Here is a 19,855-nt window from a genome sequence, read left to right as displayed (position 1 = left end):
CCATCTAAAATCTTTATGCTGTGAATCGCCTTTGTTATCATGTCACTATCTAAGGTTGACAACTGCCTTAAAAGAGTAATTGGTTAATAGCCCAATGGCAAGGGGACTGAGGGATCTACAGTTCCATAGGGATGTTGAACCACAGGTATTAGTCTGATTATATTTCTAACCGACTATCTCTAATTGACATGTCTGAAATTGGCTACTAAATTCTAATATTATAATAACAAAATGCAAATAAACATTTCAGCAATAGAACAATTTGACAGTAAAATGATCAAATACAACAATTCAATAATTTGTTCCATAGTTCAGTGTTAATGTGACAGGAGCTGATTTCCAAAGATATAACCTGTTAATCAAGTTCATTTAAATCTCATTTTCATGCCATGGCATTTTGTCAATTCTTATACGAAATGTGCCATGACATTTTATTGAAAAATTTTGAGTTTTAAGCAAAATTGCGCTGTATCTTAGTTTGTATAACATATTCTTATAGGGTTCAGAATGCAGTTAAAAAATAAGTTGGTCTTTAAAAAATATTAAAATGTAATAAAATATGTATTTTTACATTTTAATTTGAAAATGAATAAAAAATGAAATAAAAATGTAGACTTTCAACTGCAATAATATACTAATACAATTTTTTTTGCAAACTAACTAACAACAGTATTTTGCAAATGAAAAGCAGGACAATTTCTACAAGTGTCATGATTTATTTTGATATAAGATTTTATTTTTGAGAAGTAAATGAAAATGTGTATGAGTGATTTATAACAATATAGTAATCATTGATTTATTTGCAATAAAGCTGCAGAAGGAATTTGTCATCACTCATTGTGGATATTATAGTTAAAAAATGTATTAATTGCAAAATAACAATGAAATATTTCACCTAACTCACACAATAATAATTAAAACAATCAGCAGCGTGGGGTGGCAGTCAAAAGAAAATAATGATCACACAAATGCAATTGGTAATACAAAGCAGTATCATCTAAAGGTAGAGAAAGAGTACAAGCGCTTGATTGAAAAATTTAGATTGTAACATTTTTCCAGCAAGATAAAAATTGAAGAGGACAGATATCCTATTAAAGATTTGCAATGTCGATGTCAGTAACTACCAGAATTTTTGCACTAGTACAGATCTTCACAGCGATCCTTGGCACAATAAGGGATAAAGGAACTCATTTATAATAATTCAGACAGAAAAAGTTGGTTTATGGCAAATTTCAAGAAGATTAATTCAGTTCAGTTTGCCTTGTGAAGTTGCACACATATTATATAATCTTGAAAAAAAGAGAGAACACTAAAAGGGTTCCATAGGGTGGAATTGATTAAATTTTATATTCCTAAGTTTGTATTACTTCAAAGGAGATGACAATAGTTAATTTTCTCTATTCCCTAATTAACTACACACTCTTCACATTATATGATTTAATTGGATATTTGTGACTTTAATATGTTTTGCACTCAACATACAAAATGAAAATAAATTGAATTCCCCTTAAGTTCTACAATAACAGAAGAAACAGAAGCTTTTGGGGATGTTAATTGAACTCCTTAATGATTGTTTTAAAATATTTGGGCTTGCCTCCAAAGTGGGAGAGGCTCAACTTAAAGGTGTCAGTTAATCAGTTCCGTTTTGTCACTCATCAATGAAAGTACAAAAAATCCAATCTGTTTAAAAAGCTGTAAGCCTAATGTTGAAATTAATTATTACTAAAACGTAATTGTTTTCTTGTGGTAGTTGAGGATCGCACCGTGCTAAATAATTTTCTGATGTCCATATACCCATATTGTAAAATTTCAAATGCAAATCCATCCAGTATGATTTTTTGATCTATTTTGAAGATTATATTATTTTAGATTATATATTTGAATCATATCTCCAGAATAACTGTGGAATTAATCTACAATTCAAATAAAGATTTCTTTTCAATTTTAATTTAATAAAAAGATTTAATTTTAATTTGATTTATTTTTTAGTAATAAATGTTGTTCAACACAAAAGATATTACAGACATACTTGTATTTTAAAAGTTTGTTTAAAATGTTAAATATGATAAGCGAGCTATACTTATTATAGCTATACTGCTGTACTGCTATAATATATAATATTTCATTTTTACTAATTTTGTTTCCGTTTAGAGGAAACGTCAGTTGTCTGTTAGTTGTGTCAAGACTGGAATAAGAATGTCCATTAGGTCTACTAAAGCAAAAAGAAATAAAAGGGAAGAGAATCTGAGCCAATCTGTAAGTGTAGGTTATATTTAACAGTACTACAATAAGTAAGTTTTAAATTTTATTGTATACTTAGCTGGAAATATTAATTTAAAGAATCATTGTAGGTAGAATACCTCATATTTAGGGAGACGAGAGTCTTGTATAAGAATAAGTAAATACATTTTTCTTGAAATCTAAAAAAATCTAATCTTCAACAATTTTCCCTGAGAAACGATTTTATTGTCAACCATGCTAGTTTTGGTGGAGGTTAAAATTAGAATATTTCAAAAAGTTAAGAATTCAAAAAGACAATGTTTTTTAAATAATATTTTTCTTAGCTTGACACACTTAAAACCAACCATCACACATATAAATTAATGCCGTCAGCTTCAGCCAACCATATACAGATCTTTAGAGTGGAAACTTTTAGTCTCTTTTTCTAGTTCTCTCTGACATAATGCAATTATTATTTATGTCTCTGACTGTCAGTTTTAAATGTATTAACTGTATATTCTTAACCTATTTGATATTCTTAACCCTTTTGATCCTCCCATTTCGATTTCCATTAAAATTAACATGGCTGACAATAGATTTTTCCTTAAGAAAAATTTCTCTATTGATTTGAAGACAAGCCAGGTTGTGTGCTTATATATAGGGTTTTTCATTTTGGGCGGGTAGATGTTGGCAGCCTTTGTCCAATGTTGTTTTGGTGTCAGCTGTTTCATTAGTGTAAAATGAAAAAGATAGAACATACTGGAGCCTTGCAAAACTTCTCAAAAGCAAACTATTAATGAGGAAAGTTAAATTAAGAATTTACAAAACCATGATCTTGCCAGTTTTGATGTACGGGTCGGAAGTGTGGGCACTCACAAAGAAATCCCAAAAAAAGTTAATAACCTTTGAAAACAAAATACTAAGAAGAATTTTTGGACCAGTTCAAGAAGGAGACATATGGCGGATGAGGAAGAACAGAGAATTAAGAGAAATATACCAAGATCCCGATGTGATTGCACTGATCAGAATGAGATCAGTGCAGAAGAGATGGATGGATGAGATGGATGGGCCATGTTGCCCGTAGGGGAGAAGATAAAATGATAAAGAAGGTGTGGCGAGGGGAACCAGAGGGAGTGAGGCCATTGGGCAGACCTAGGATGCGATGGAGAGATCAGGTGGAGAAGGATTTAAGAACGATTGGCGCTACACTGGAAGTGGCTCAAAATAGAGGAAGTTGGAGAGACATTGTTGGCGAGGTCAAAAATCATCTGGGTTTCGAGTGGCCACAGGAGTAAGAGTAAGTAAGTTTCATTAGTGTATTGTTTGTTGTTCAGTAAGTTCTGCCATTTCATTTATTTTCAATTCAATTTATTTCATCATGACAAGTTACACGATTGAGCTGTGTTCAGATGATTAAACTGTATTATCAAAATGAGTGTTCACTAGTTAAAACGTTACGTGCGTTGCGACCATTTTACGGCAGACGCGGAGGCCCTTCAATTTCCACTCTTCAACGTTTGGTAGCTAAATTCGAGAAGACCAGTTCGGTAAACAACCAGCCTACCCCCAGACGTCAAAGGAACAGCAGATCTATTGAGAGCGTTGCCACTGTCCGTGAAAGTGTGCAGAGGAACCCGAGGCAGTCAATTCCTCGCCGTGCACAAGAACTCGGCCTTTCGCAAACTTAAACTTGTCGAATTTTGCGTCTGGATTTAGGCCTGTATCCGTACAAAATCCAACTGACCCAGGAGCTTAAAGTTTATGACCATAGACAACGCCATTTGTTCGCTGAGTGGGCTTTGGAGCGTTTGGAAGAGGACCCTAATTTCGGCCAAAAAATTATCTTTAGCGACGAAGCACATTTCTGGATGAATGGCTATGTTAACAAGCACTATTGCCCGTATATGGGACAACGCAAACCCACATGAGGTTCACCAGGTAGCGGTGCTTCCTCAAAAAGTTACTGTTTGGTGCGGGTTTTGGGCTAGCGGTGTGATTGGTCCGTATTTTTTTTTAAAACAACGGTGAGGCCATTACTGTCAACAGCGAACACTACAGAACAATGATAACGGATTTCTTTTGGTCCAAGTTGAACGATATGGATATAAACGACATGTGGTTTCAGCAGGACGGCTCTACGTGCCACACAGCGAACGAAACCATTAACATTTTGCATGAACGATTTGAGGGTATGGTTATCTCTCGCAGACGTGAAGTGAATTGGCCACCGAGATGGTGCGATTTGACGCCCCTAGTCTTTTTTTTATGGGGTTTTCTAAAGTCGCAGGTCTATGCCAATAGGCCTCAATCAACCGACGAACTTAAGATCAACATAACCCAGGCCATCGTTCAAATTCAACCGGATTTATGTGGCAGAGTAATTGAAAATTGGACTAGTCGAATCTGTACTATTATGAGAACCGCGGTGGACATTTGAACGATGTTATATTCCACACATAATGGCATACATGGGCCTTTCAAATGAAAAATAAATTTCGTTAATATATCATATACTGTATAGCGTGTTTTATTATCTCAACATCTATCTGCCCAAAATGAAAAACCCTATTGATTGTGAATTGGCTGTTGGCACCTAGACCGTAAAAAGTAATAACAACACCCATATTTATGAGTAAATAATTAAGCTGTCCATTTATTATAATTAAATTAATGTGCTATTGTTTTTTATCAATATTGGTAACATCTGAGTACAATAATTTAGATTTTAACATGTTTTATTTGTTCTGCATATAAGGATAACCATTCTAAAGTAAACTTTCTAGCTAAACCAAGTGTTGCAACAAGTGGAAAATTGGAACAAAACATATCTATTCAGTGAACTTATTTTACTTAAAATTACAATGTTATCACAGATCCTTTTATTTTTACCATCCATATATATTTAAAAATAAATTAAGATTTATTTTTACCCTTGATATTTTAACTTAGAGATTACATATTACTCAACTTACTGCCAGTACTTATTTTACTATTGTATGCTATTTTTACGTTTTTGTTGCAGACAAATTGTAGATTCAGTTGTTTTATTTAAAGCTATAAAGCTAAATTATACACAATAAATTATTATTTTTGTGTTTTAAATTTTAAATACACTTACGTGTTACCAATATTTTTAAAACTACTTAAAAAATTGTCCCTATGCTTGTTTATAAATTTAAAAGTATTATCATCACAAAATATTTATTGAAAATATGATTTATCCATTGCAGGTTATTATACCATGCCAATTTTTTTATAAACTTTCGGTTTATTACCACAGTAGACTTTTAATATTGACCTATAATTTACATGTGACAAAGGAATTGCTAAAGTATCTGTACAGTTCAGTTTTTATTGGTCTTAAGACATTGACGATCTCAAGAAAGTTATTACAGATCACTATTCTAGAACCTGCTGATGCTTCTTTTCTTTCCTGCTTATTAACTTTATGGTCTGCCTCTCTATGGTAAGCAGGACAAGGGAAATCAGCCTGGCCACTACTATTACCACTAGACCTTAAACAGTACAGTAGTTGCAGGTGACTCTGAGTGCTGCTATTGTAGCTAGAACTGGTAATAAGCTGTCCATAGTGTCCGCCCAAATCTCTGTGACTTAGAGAAGGATATTTTTAACTATACCATCTACCAGATTGTTACGTCCCATGAAGTGGGAGTAAAAATGAAAAATTGATTTAACCCCACACCAGCTGTGACTGTTGCCTAAGATCCATGTTGAGCACAATGTAGAAAGGATTAATTAAATCAAATTAACTGTTACTGTATTTTTTTATACCAACCACGATTAAACAAATCTGATAACAATAAAACATTTCACTAGTGTCTTTATTGCTATTAGATTTTTCTTACATTACCCCCATTTTTCATGTTAATTGGCATATGTTTTATTAAATAAATCGGCTCATACGTGAAAGATATATTTATATAATTCCAAGTTATGCCTTTATAGGATAGAACTGGAATTTTGAGTTTGATGGCGATGAGAAGTAGACACCTGGTTGACTTGTCTGTTTCCTAATGTAAAGAATATAAGCAAAATGACATGATACCGCCTATAAAATTATGATTATTGGATGTTTCACTTTGTAATGTGTAAAAATATAAGTTTAGGTAATCTGGAAGCATTAGCAGTGATATTTTAAAGATTTCATCAAAATCATTGAGGTACTTGAAGACTCATACTTTTTTCAACTTTCTCTTAAAATATTTGTTACACGTCCACTTGTAATATTGTTGATACTAACAATAACAGCAAATCCTTAATTCAAAGCCCAATTTATTCAATATTGCTGGCTTTCAGAATGTTCCACTCACAAAACTATTGGGCAGTGCCAGTAAGCAGCAGAAGACACCCATTTCCACTCCTGGATTTGATTCTGTTTCAAGAATGCAAGTAGTGAGTGGCATCTTGAACCCTTAGTAATTTTAATTTTATTACTTAAACTATTGAAGAAACTATTTTTATAGTACCTCTGATGTCATTGTTGACTCATTTTTCTTTGGTATATAGTGAAATTTGTAATTGAAATGTCTATGATTCCAATTAAATATGTTTTGATCTATAAATACACCTGAACTCCATAATTCAAATTCTATAAGTGTGAAATTAAAAAATTGTTAATGGGACTTTGAGACCAGTGCATAGTTATGCATATTGCAGGATTAATTCTTGAACATTCACTTCCATCGCATCATTGAATTCTCCCTCTTAACATACATATCGGCTAGTTTAACTACAATAATCTGGCTTTAAATAAAGGAAAGTATAGTGTTTCTTTTCAAAATCAGCATAAACTGTAGTTGATGTAATCGTTGAATTCAGCAGACTAACATCATCTAGAATTGATGTCAGCACATAAATAGCTGTTTAAATTTCACAATTATTTACATTTATGCATATTTTTACAGTAAGGCTTGTTTGGTCTTTAAAAATGAACTTGTGAGAGAATGTTTTTACTGACAAAATTAGTTTAATACATACCTACTTTACTTTTCACATAATTGCTATTCACCTCTAAACACTTCATAATGTTATACTACCTTCTTTAAATCCTCAACATAGAAGTTCACCACCTTGGATTCGAACCATTTGGCAGTTTTGAGTAAAGAGAGTGGTATAAGAATATGCTTTGGAGTCTATTTGTTCCCCACCAGATCCAGTTAATTTCAAGTGAACATGCCTATATTTCAATATTCCTTATGTACATGTAACTATAAACCGATAAACTATAATAAACTCTTGTGTTTAAAAAAAAAGAACTTCATATCAGTGCTTTGAAAAGTTAAGTAATGCAAAATAAAATTTGTATTCATTATTTTAAAAATAAAGCTAAAACACAATTTTGTTCAGGTTTTTACCTATTTTATTTCTTTTTGAGCCAAAAATGTAAGGAAGTAACAGACATAAGTATTAGTCATGTTCTAAATACCTACATAATTAAGTTCATGGCTTAGCAAACATGTCATTTGAAAATAAAAATGGATAATGCATGATATATACAAAGTGTTTGATTCATTGTACATTGTATTACTACACTCTTGTCCTCAGAAATTGCAAAAATCAGGATCAACATCGTCATTGTCACTATTAAAATCAAACACTGCATCCTCAATATGTTCATTATGCAAAACAAATACATCACCGCCGCTTCAGCTCGTTGATTCCATTTCAGTTGAAAATGTAATCTCAATTTATATGTTTATTTGTTGACAACAAAATAAATCTGTATCTATTCCTAAAAAAACGACTTGAAAACAAATGTTTAACCAAACAGCAGTAGATGCTTCAAGTCGTTGGTTAGCTAAAAATAAAGACTATGCAGGTTTTCAACTAAGCATTGTAATAATGCTGAAAGTGAAACCATACAGGAAGGTAACTTGTGACTGGTTATTTAAAACCCTTTCACAAGATTTACAGAGATGTTACATTGATCAAATATGAGTCCGAATGACTTTTTTTAGTTAGATATTCACGTTGAAACAGATGTCGGACTGAGTTTGCCTGAAAAGGTTAAGCCATAAGATAGTATTCTGGTGCTGTAGATTTGGATCAAGGGTCTCAGTTTTGTAATTGCTTTGTAGTACACCTCAGATATAATTGGTTGAGCATTTTGAAAGCTTATCACTCTGGGGACAGATACAATTTCTCTTCTGTCTGTTTATCCTTATCTGCACGATATCTAAAAAATGAACTGATATATATATTTTGAAATTTTACATGATGCTTTATTTTTATATAGACAACATTGAGTATATAGTATATATATCACTCCTGGGATTTGCTGAGGCTTGATAAACATTTTTATATTGGTCTTAGGAGTAAACATGATGACGAGAAAATTACGGAACAAACTGATATGTAAACAAATTAAGAACAATAATCATGTGACATAGTAAGAACAATGTTAAACTTCAAACAATTTTTTATCCGTAATATTGATCATAGAGTTATGGGTCATGTTTATTTTAAAGATAATTAATTAATACATATCCAAATGCTTTTTAGTTTTTTGTAAACTGAGTACTTTGTGAATGTTTAATGATGAAGTACAAAAAAATTTGATTATCTCAATTCTAAAAGTATAAAATCATAGTGTGAACAAAATACGATACTTTAAAATTTGCCCGTTCTGGCAAAAACTTATTTTGATGAATGTACAGCTTACGGTATTACACGGTCTGTGTTGAGCTGTGTTCGCTGTAATTATCTCTAAACCCTTAATTAATTACCTTAACAACACTACTAATAGGGCAGAAATTCCACCTTTTCTACCCAATTGTCTGTTACAGGTTAATAAATTTCCTCATGGGACAAATCGTATGACGCCAGCAGACAATAATAAAGCCTTGGTGCATAAACAATCAGCAGAGGAAGCTGAAAAGAAGAGAAAAGAAGAAGATCATACGAAACGTCAGGCAAAAGAAGAAGATGCCAAAAAGAAGAAGGAAAAAACTCTGAAAGCCACTGCTGAAGAGACAAGAAGGTATGCATTTTAGCTGTAAATAATATAATTGTCACTCACATAAATGTCAGTGGAGTTCTTGGCTTACTACCTTAAGCGACACCTGTCCCACAGATTGCTAAGAAAAATGAACTGTTTGTATATTTGTCCCTTTGTCAACACTATAACAGATGACCAGTTTGAGCTATGACGTTTATGTTATAAGTAGAACAACTGGAGCATACTCATCTCTTTGTCACATTATAATAGTTATTTAGCACTGTAAGGATTAACCCTTTTAGTGCCAAATAAAATTTTCGAAATTTGTACCAGGAATGCCAGGCGTACACATGCATGTTTGTACCAAGATTGCCAGCCACGTTTAGCCAAAATGTACCGTAATTCTTTAAACAATTGTAACTACACTATTTTTTAAGATAAATTCATGGGTTTTTTGTTTTGTTTTTAACTTAAATAGTTGTATTTTGTATCCTGCACTTTATTTGACAAAAAATTGTGTACATTATTTAAAAAAAATTTAATTATTAGTATTTAAAATTTTTTATTTTTTACTTTTTTGAGTTTAACTTGTGATACACAACAGTAAAATGAACATTGGAAAAACATTGATTACATCACTGAATTCCTACTTTTATTCTATTGAAATTTACAAACTTTCAAACTGATAAATTAAAGATTGTGAAAGAACAAAAAGAACATCCAAAAGTGTGCTAACCTGGAAAAACACTCCGTTTTGCCTAATCTGTTCAATGTCTTCTTGTTTTCTTGAAGGTCTTAACACAAGAGTCAAAATATTTCACAGATCAATAGGCTAGTAACTCTCTTGAAATAAATAAATATTGTTCTCTAGGGATCACTTAAAATAACAAGTAACTATTTACATAAAAATGTACAAAATAGAAAATTTGAAGAGAACATTCAGCAGAAGTGTAGAGGGTAACACTTGGTGTGCACTCCTCTCTTACATTTAAAACACATATAGGATGATTTTTTTCGTTTTCCTCCTGATTTAGTGCTTGCTACGCTACATACACAACAGTTTTTTTTCCTTTTTTTCTCCAATTTTTTCAAAAAAACGTCAGCATTACCACCACCACCACCACCACGGATGCTTGCCATAGGTCTAGGACTGGTGGCACTTTCCTGCAACTGAAGCCACTGATCACCTAGCTCGTCAACAATGGATACCAGAAATTCTAGATGTGATATAGGCTTTGTAGTGTTTTGCTTGTATAATATATAGGCATTCAAAAGCATTCTGGATAATAGATTGAAGGTAATTTTTTTCCAAAATTTAAAACTTCTCCTATCGTCCAGGTATTGGTATAGCATTTGGTCTGATCCATCAACCCCACCCATATTAGCATTGTAATTACGTATCATTTTTGGTTTGTTAGATATGACAGTAAAATTTCCTCTGCGTTTTACTTTACGCTCTGAAGCAGCGACATCATTTGTAGACAACAGCAAAACCTGCTTTTTTGTGCCTGCTTTTGTCTGTAGCCAAGAATAATCATTTCACTTTTCCTCATGTATTTTGTTTCTCCAACTTTAAATTTTTGTATCATTTGAGCAGGGATACCTTTACGATTGTGTCTTAGAGTGCCAGTTATAAAGGATTCCTTAGAATATAGATGTGTTGCCAATGTCAGGGAGGTGAAAAAATTGTCCACAAACACGTGGTATCCCTTATTGTACAAATTAGACATACTCATTAGTTTATCCACTACTGTAAAGCCTAAACCTTTTTCTTTTACCGTTGTCTTCTCATTGCCTTTGGCTCCTTTGTATACAAAAAAACTTACACAATAATGAGTGTTAGCATCAACCAACATCCATAACTTCACACCCCACCGGTGATGCTTTTTAGGCATGTACTGGAGAAGCTGTGAATGTGTTTTGGTTGCAATCATGCTTTCGTCAATAGATAAATTTTTATCTGGTGTAAAATGTAATTTGGAAATCCGGTTCATGTGATCAATCAGTGGTTCGAACCTAGCACAAGGATCGTAGTTTGGTTGGCCTGACTTAGGTAAATTTGTAGTATCCACCAAGTGAAAAAATTTCAGTATTGCCTGAAAACGGTTCCTCGTCATCATTCTAGGGAACCAAGGAATCAATTGACTTTTAAGAGTAGACCAAAAGGAAGCGATAGTGTTTTGTCTTTTGATAGCCATATTTATCAACACCAGAAGGAAAGCTTGCATTTCGTTTACAGTTACAGGTCTCCAAGATTTTAGCCTACTGTGTTCTTTCATTCTATCGCGATTTTTATCAATAAAGTTCCTGGCGTACTTGTTTGTAAACCGAACCATTATTTCAATCAAAGGAATGGTAAAGAAAATTTTGAAATAAGCACTTGGAGGAGAGTTCATTGGAGGACAGTGCTTGACCCCTGGCTGTTCCTGAAAGTGTATGGAATGTTTAGGCCTGTGTTCAATATCATTGGTTTCATTCACTTCCACCCAGTCAGGTTCATTCTCAGAGTCTTCTGCAGAGCTACTACTGCTATCCCTATCGTTAAGCCTAGATCTTTGAAGTATCAATCTATGGCCTTGTTGGTTAGGCCTAGCCCTATGACGACGTGATGGTTCACTATCAGATGAATCACTGTTAGATTCATCTGAATTTGTATCAATTACCAAGTTTAGTCGATTCAGTCCTAAACCTTGATTACCTGAGGAAGTTGTCGGTCCAACGGGATCGTAGGTCGGGTCATTATCTGTATCGTCAACAACCGAACTTGAACTCGACACTTTTTCATTTTCTGAAATTTCACTCACGAAACCGTCTGAAAGATATTCACTTTCTACTAATCTAGCGATAGTATTATCACTAACAGGTGAATGAGAACGTTTCATTTTGATAGAAAGAAGTCATTAGCACATTTCACTTCACTCAAAACACTCACGAACAACTAAAGTACAACTGTAAACAACAACGACAATGCTGTCTAATGTTGACAGCTGAGAAACGAAATGCACAGAATAGCCAACTTTAAAATCAAAATATGGCTACCTAGTATGACTTATAAACTGGGTAATGTAATTATCAGAAAGATCGTTGTATTGCGATTCTAAAACATTACAAGTATGTTTATTTTGACTAATTAAAGTAATTTTTATTTTTTTTTTTACAAAACGTCCGAAAATACGGACGCCGGCAATCTTCGCCTAAACTGCCAACGTCCGAAAATTCGGACGCTGGCAAACTACGCACAATAATCCAACGTCTGAAAATTCGGACGTTGGCACTAAAAGGGTTAACATTGTACACTACAGTTATAGTAACCGATATTGAAATAGTACATTGACATTTGAGGTGATGATTCATATTAAAACAAATTAATGTAATCAAACATACATACATTTTATAGTAACAACTGATGTGTTTTTAATGCAACAGATGTTGAGACAGATTAATAATTTTGTGTACATGTAAAACTGACAATAATGTTGGGTGTGGGGTGTACAGGGGGGATTCAGACGCACCAGCCACCAAGAGTGGGAAGGTTGTCAAGTTAGCAAAGCCTTTTTCACAGATTGGTTGGGTACAATAAAAATGACATTCTATCTAAAACACTTTGCAGTTTACAACAAATGACAGTGATAAAGGGAATGTAGTTTAATGATTGCATATGTTTATTCTTTTGGAAACTCTCTCATGAACTTTTTGTAATATCTGCATCTATTTGGTCTATATCAGTAATTTAGTAAAAAAAAAACTTTAAAAAAGTAAAAAATGAAGAGAAGAAATCCTTACAGGCCAATGCTAGAAGCTGCTAAGCTAATATTGACTCACTGTGCAGTAGTGCTGTCACAACAGGTTATTGCCCTATGGGGATTGTGATTGAGCAAGTTTGAGTTGATACTGAGTAACTCTTGTTCTCATGGACATTTGTCAGAGTTCAGTACCAGGTCATTGGTTCAAATAATACACTTATTTCTTCTTGATTTAAACTTATAAAATTAATTACAAGTGCCTATAAAACAAAATGTAAACAAAGATCATTGCAGTGCTCAGAGCAACACAGGAAAATACAACCACACAGAGAATCTCTAACATACAGAACAACAGTAACTTAAACAGCAATAAAAACACATGTAAGAATAAGAATAAGAATATGTTTTATTGTCGTTCAGGCTTACAAAAGCATTGACAAAGTTATTTATATTGAGCAGTATTGCCACATCACTAACCTACTTAAATAAATAATATAAGGATATTTAAAGTTACAACAAATAAGTCAATAAATAAAAAACAGTTAAAAAATGTATTACTTAATAAAATCTTAACAACTTAATCTCTATGAAAACTAGAGATCAAAATAACAATAGAAACAATATAAGTTATACATACATAAACAAAACATAAATTTATTTATTAATAAAATTAGACAAACACTTATTATAAAACGTTAATAAATAATTTAGTACAGTTGCACAGTATAAAAATAATTTCTTAGTTTAAAAATTGATCACAGACAGTAAAAAAAATTCATTTAAAGAATAAAAGGGATTGTTGAGTAACCACTTATAAAATTTGTCTTTAAATATCTTCACTGAATTTTCATTTATAAGGTGAATAACCTTATTGTACACTTTAATAGACAATACAATGTGACTAGATAAAGATTTGCTTAGTCTGTGATACTCAATTACTGCCTTATTCTTGTTACGAGTATTGTGGTCATGAATTTCATTTGTAAATTTTAACGAGTCATGATTCTTCAAAATGAAAGTAATCAAATCAAATATATATAAGTTTATGATTGTTTGCACTTCTAATTGAATGAACAAGGGTCTACAGTGAGCTTTTGTTTCTGATTTTGTTATTACTCTAATTGTTTTTTTTTGAAGAATTAAAATTTCATCGATCCTAGAACAGTTGCCAAATAAAATTAAACCATTTCGAAAAACTGATTGAAAATAAGCATAATAAGCTGTTTTCAGATAGTGACTTGGTACACAACTTGTTAATTGTTTTAAAAGATATATAACTCTTGATAATTTTGAGGATATATAATCTATATGAGCCTGCCAACTTAACTTATTATCAATGTAGATTCCTAAAAATTTAGTCCTGGAAACCCTATCCTTGTCAATATTATTGCTGTCCATAGTTCTTAACGTAAATAACATCTTTTGAGTTTTATTTTCATTGAGCAAAAATCCATTTGTTCTGAACCAAGAAGCAGCATCTGTTATAGTGGCTTGAGATAGTAAATTAAGTTCATTCACATTATTGGCAGTATTTAGGAATGTAGTATCATCAGCATATAAAAATGATTTTGTGTTTAATGAGTTTGGCAAATCATTAATGCTAATTAAAAATAAGAGTGGTCCCAACACAGATCCTTGAGGTACTCCCTATTCAACAAAAACATCCTTGGATGTTTCACCATTAACTGAAACTGACTGTAAACGGTTCTTAAGATAAGATTCAAAAAATTTTAGAGTTGTACCAGAAATACCATAATATTTCAACTTCAATAAAAGGTCATCATGATTTACACAATCAAAAGCCTTACTCAAGTCACAAAAAGTAACCTGAGCAAAGGCTTTATTTTCAAATGTCAAAAGAATTTCTCTTACCAGCCTGTCCACAGCATCAATTGTCGATCTTCCCTTTCTAAATCCAAACTGAGAAAATTGTAGGTAGTTATTATTTTCAAAGAAGAAGCTAACCTGATCATATACTATCAGTTCAAACAGCTTGGCTAATATAGGGATTAATGATACTGGACGATAACTCTCGGGTTCATCCCGCTCCCCTTTTTTAAAAATCGGACATATTTTTGATTTTTTTAATTTGTTTGGAAAGACACCTTCCATTAAACACTGGTTGAAACTAAACGACAGAGGTTCAGAAATAGTGTGTATTATATTTTTTAATAAATTATTAGAGATGTTGTATATATCTTTACTATCTGTATTGTTAAGCCTTTTTGTTGCATGTATAACATCATCCGCTGAAATTAATTTCCATTCAAAATGTCTACGATCAATATTAACCTTATTTACTAATTCATTAACACTTATACTTGGTTTACTTATGCTTTGTTTAACTTCCTTAACACAATTGATAAAATAATCATTAAAAGTATCTGGTGGTAATTTAATTTTGTGATGTCTGGAGCTATTACTATTATTATTTATTATTTTCCATGCGGCCTTACATTTATTATTACTTTTTTCAATTATTGTATTTGCATTGTACTTAAGCTTGGCTTCACTAATTGCATATTTATATTGCTTTTTCAACACTGTCAACTGTGCTACAGAGTTATGTGTTCTCAGTTTACCTAAAAACAATAACTTTTCCTTCATTTTTGCAAGGTCAGTGGTATACCACTTCTTATTTACTTGTCTGGAAGAACTGGTTCCAGCTCGTTTTAGGACTATAAAAAATTGTAAGAACCTCAAAATTACTTCTAATATCATTTCAAAAATCTGGTTTGCATCTTTATATGTAAACTTGAGATAAAGACTATGCCTGTCAAATGAGACAAGGCTGACTATTAAATCTAACACAGCAGAGTTAGGTAATATAAACTTAAGATAATCTGTTTGCATACAAGTTAAATTATTAAAACTTAAATCTATACAATTAATACAAAGTAACAAACCAACATGATCCGAGTATGGAAAATCAAAAAAGTTACAAAACTCTAACTGATGTCTAGCACAGTTAATAAAAATATTATCCAGGCAATTCTTACCCCATGTTGCATCTGAATTTAGGCAATAAAAATTGTTTTGTCTCAGTACATTGTTTTGTGTAGTCACTTGTCAACACAACCTTCATTTACAATACCACCTTATTCATTTACATTATCACCTTTTTTTAGCACATAAATTGCAGAAAAACCCCGTGAAATAGATCACAGAATTAATAATGAAGTTTCAGTGTGACAAAAACAATAATATAAGAAATACAAACAACATAACCCATTTCCATGAGAACTTACAGTAATTGCCCTTATCATCTGATAGTTTTCATGATTTTGCTAGATAGGCATACTAAAGCAAGGAGCAGTTAATCATTATATATAAGTTTTCTGTTTTTCACCAAAACATTAAGCATTTGTCATCCCCTTTAACTACCTTTTTCCTGGAATCACAGCGACAACCGAGTGCCAGGCTTAGTTACATACTAAGATCTCCTAACACAGAGTAATTTTCCCTAAGTTCAGGAGTTTTTTTTACATAATACTTTAAAATCATTATTTAAAGTGTGTGTGTTTTAAGTGTAATAGAGTAAACTTATTGTACTGACACTATTCTTTGTACCTTCTAAATATTATGGAATAAAGTGGTTTTGCTATTGACGTACCTTCTGAAGTCACTTATTTGGTGTAATATGTAAAGTCCTACAGTCACAGTGGTTAAAAATAACCTCTATGAGAAAATGTTTGCATAAATCTTTGTAAAACATTTCTTGAAGAACTTTTGTTGTTCGACATTATTTCAAAATTTGTTCCATGTATATTTATGTTTTTATTTTTGTTAAGGAAAAAACAAAAATGCAACAGAAGAAATCACATGAAAACTCTTTCTCAATTTATAAAAAGATCATGTTTAGGTTGTATTATATACAAATACTTTCTTATAAAGAATGAAACTAGGCAATTGAAACAGGGCAATAATTTATATGTACTTCATTGTCTGTGGTCTCCTTTCTGAAATGTAGTTATTACTTCTCCAGCACATGAAGATTTTTACATTATTACAAAACATGTGTTTCTCTTATATACTTTTTTTTTAAATAGAAATATTTTTTTTGTACTATTACTGTTATCTACTAGTGAATAAAATAGTGTTTGGTAGCAGAGATTATCTTTGGATGGCTAATATATTTGAAAGTAATCAAAAACGGAAATAAAGTAAATATTTTGAACTTATAAAATGTCACCAGATTTAGTATTAAGAAATTGGGGTTTATCAAGTTCCACTATGTTTATAATTATATTTTTAACAGTCTAGATATGACATTTAAAGTCAATATAAATATTAAGTAAATTATTGGAAATAGAGGTGATCATATTACTGTGATTTAGTTCCTCAATATGTTTGTATTAATAAAAGATACAATTTCCTCTACTATCAGAACTAAAGAGGAAACCTCATTAACTTGTATCAGCCTAAATAATGAAGTGAGAAATGGACACTCCGAGCGAGGACTGAACATATCCCTGTGCCCAAATAGATACACTTGGCTGTTATAAGTTAATACGAAAATTGGGTATATAAATCTGTTGTTGCATAAAAACATATTTAATGAGAAGCAATTTTATTAATTTTTGTTGTAATTAACATTTATTTTATGAATAATGATGTTTTATTATAAAGATAAGTTCTTAAAAATTGTGTCAATAATTAAAATGATATTTGTTACCATTTACAAGCATCCAAACTAAAAATGTACTAATTGGTTTGTCATATTATAATTGGTGAGATGATTTACACAAGAACAATATTCACAGGAAAAGAGAAGAGAAACTCCAGAAAGCTGCTGAGGCGAGAGCAGCTGCAGAGAGAGAGAAAGCTTTGTTGGCTGTCAAATTAGAGAAAGAAAAGGAGGATAAAATGAGGCTCATTGCAGCTGAAAAAGAAAAACAGAAAGAAGAACAGCTTAAGAAAAAACTCTTGATGCAGCAGAAAACATTGGAATATGAAGAAAGACGGAGACAAGAAGAAGCAGCTCGTTTGGCCAAAATCAAAGAACAGGTATTCAATTCAAATTTTTTCATAAGCACTACTTCAAAAATTTGTTCTTAAATTTTAAAAAGTGGGATTATACTTGCACATATCTTTTTTTGCCACATATGTAAATTACAATCTGCAGGGTTCCTAACCGAAAAAACAATTTTAAACAGCCCTATTTTTCCCTTATTGCTTTTATAATTTAACTGTAATTCACTTAGTTTATAACGACTGCCCAAATATAGACAACGTTTTCTTAACATGTAACATTAAATAAAGTTGAAATTCTGAAGTAGAAGGTATAATATATTGGACATCTACCTAATTTTCTGTTCTATTGTTATCCATGTTAAAGGACTTATCTAACAGTAGTCACTAGCTGATTATAATCTCTGCTTTTTAAGAGATTATAGATAGAACCCATTATGCCAATACTTATATGTTACCACATTATACAAAAATGTTCACCATATCTATAGGAATATATTGTAGTCCTTGACCTTTTCAGATCTCCATGTTATACTCTTAACCGTAAAAACCTATTCGTTCATTCTGAATATACCATAACTATTTAACTATCAGTTAACTACTTATATGAGTAGTATATAAGTAGTTAACTATTTTCAATTTATTTATTTGGGTGAATTCTCATCAGATCTGAATTAAACAATTGAAAAGCTAAATGTACTGAGAATACGTTACATTATTACATTATTTTAATTTTAATTTTAGTCATAATAGAATATCTTATTAAGTTTATAATTATATGTGTTAAGTATAAAACACAAATTATCTTCTACATTTCTTTTGATATGGTAGGATTAACTTTAAAATCTTCCATCTAATAATTTTTGTTTTCTTTATATCTCTTGTATGAATATTAACTTTTTAAACATCTCTCATCATCATTACCAATAGTGTCATCACTGTCGAATAGTTTTTTTTTAGTACTCTCATCTCTCACATGACCTTGAGATATATGTATGTGAATGTAAAAAGACACGAATTAAACAACAAAAATGGCTGATGCAATTTCGTATTTGTAGTAATCTAAGATTAGTGAATACCAACACAATTTACAGGCAACTTTACCAGTGTTGTAAACATTGGCTAACAATAGTACAAATGGCAAATAAAGCAGGTGTGGCAGTGGATTGAACCAAGAATGTTATGATGTCGGGTGTGTTGTGAGATTATAAATTATAAATTTAGCTTATGTTTTGATGTTAACCCTTTCCGAGCCAATGACGTTACTAGACGTCATGCTTAAACTAGCGCTAAAAGCCAACGACGTCCACTGACGCAAAATCTATTTTTTTGAAATATATTATTTAAAAGCATTTCTGTGTAACAAAATTAGTAAAAACTGTTAAACAAGGTTTATTTAAATAAGAGACAACCGTTTGTGTCTATTTTGAAGGTCACGGCTCTTGTTCGAGCGACAAAATGGCGGGCGGCCGGTTGTTCATAGTCTCCCGCCGAGCCAACGACTTCTACTCACGCGCGCGCGCTCAGTCTGCCTGTAGCCTTCCGTAAGGTAGAGGTTTATTCGCCCTTCCATTTTCGATCCGCGTATTTATCTTTTCAATTTTGATGTTAATCAATATTTTTAATCAATGTACGGTGTAGTTTATATATTATTATCGTGATGTAGGGCTTTATTGTGCGCAAGACGTGCGCGTCGAAGCCTGCCTTGCATCCTGACCTGTGTTTTTGAGATGTACCGCACACAACAAACCTACGCCTAAGGATCACGTATATGAAGCTCGTTTTTAATAAGTATCATTTATAAATTTTCTCATGTTATAATATTGTAAAATGTAGTGTTTTCTTTATTTTATATTTGGAAAATTGAAATTTTTGGTAGTTTCATTGCTTTTATTTAATTTGTATATATAAATTTTTACTATATTCTTTATATTTTCTCTTAATACAAATTACTATATGCTTG

The 19,855-nt window shown here is 31.8% G+C and overlaps 1 protein-coding gene across 5 annotated transcripts in view; it reads left to right on the top strand.

Annotated features, from left to right (window-relative positions):
• The window catches only part of LOC124374424 (inner centromere protein-like), a 71,549-nt gene that overhangs the window by 28,092 nt on the left and 23,602 nt on the right, over positions 1 to 19,855 (top strand). For 3 of the 5 annotated variants that reach the window (XM_046832640.1, XM_046832644.1, XM_046832655.1), the window contains 4 exons: positions 2,152 to 2,256; positions 6,538 to 6,633; positions 9,027 to 9,220; positions 17,685 to 17,928. In XM_046832640.1, coding sequence (XP_046688596.1) covers positions 2,152 to 2,256; positions 6,538 to 6,633; positions 9,027 to 9,220; positions 17,685 to 17,928 — 639 coding nt within the window. The remainder of the gene's footprint in view (positions 1 to 2,151; positions 2,257 to 6,537; positions 6,634 to 9,026; positions 9,221 to 17,684; positions 17,929 to 19,855) is intronic. The other 2 variants (XM_046832649.1, XM_046832661.1) reach the window with 2 other exon arrangements.

The sequence above is a fragment of the Homalodisca vitripennis genome, chromosome 1 (genome assembly GCF_021130785.1).
Source record: "Homalodisca vitripennis isolate AUS2020 chromosome 1, UT_GWSS_2.1, whole genome shotgun sequence".
NCBI lineage: Eukaryota > Metazoa > Arthropoda > Insecta > Hemiptera > Cicadellidae > Homalodisca > Homalodisca vitripennis.
Note: the sequence above shows the minus strand (reverse complement) of the source record. Positions and strands in the feature narration are given on the sequence as shown.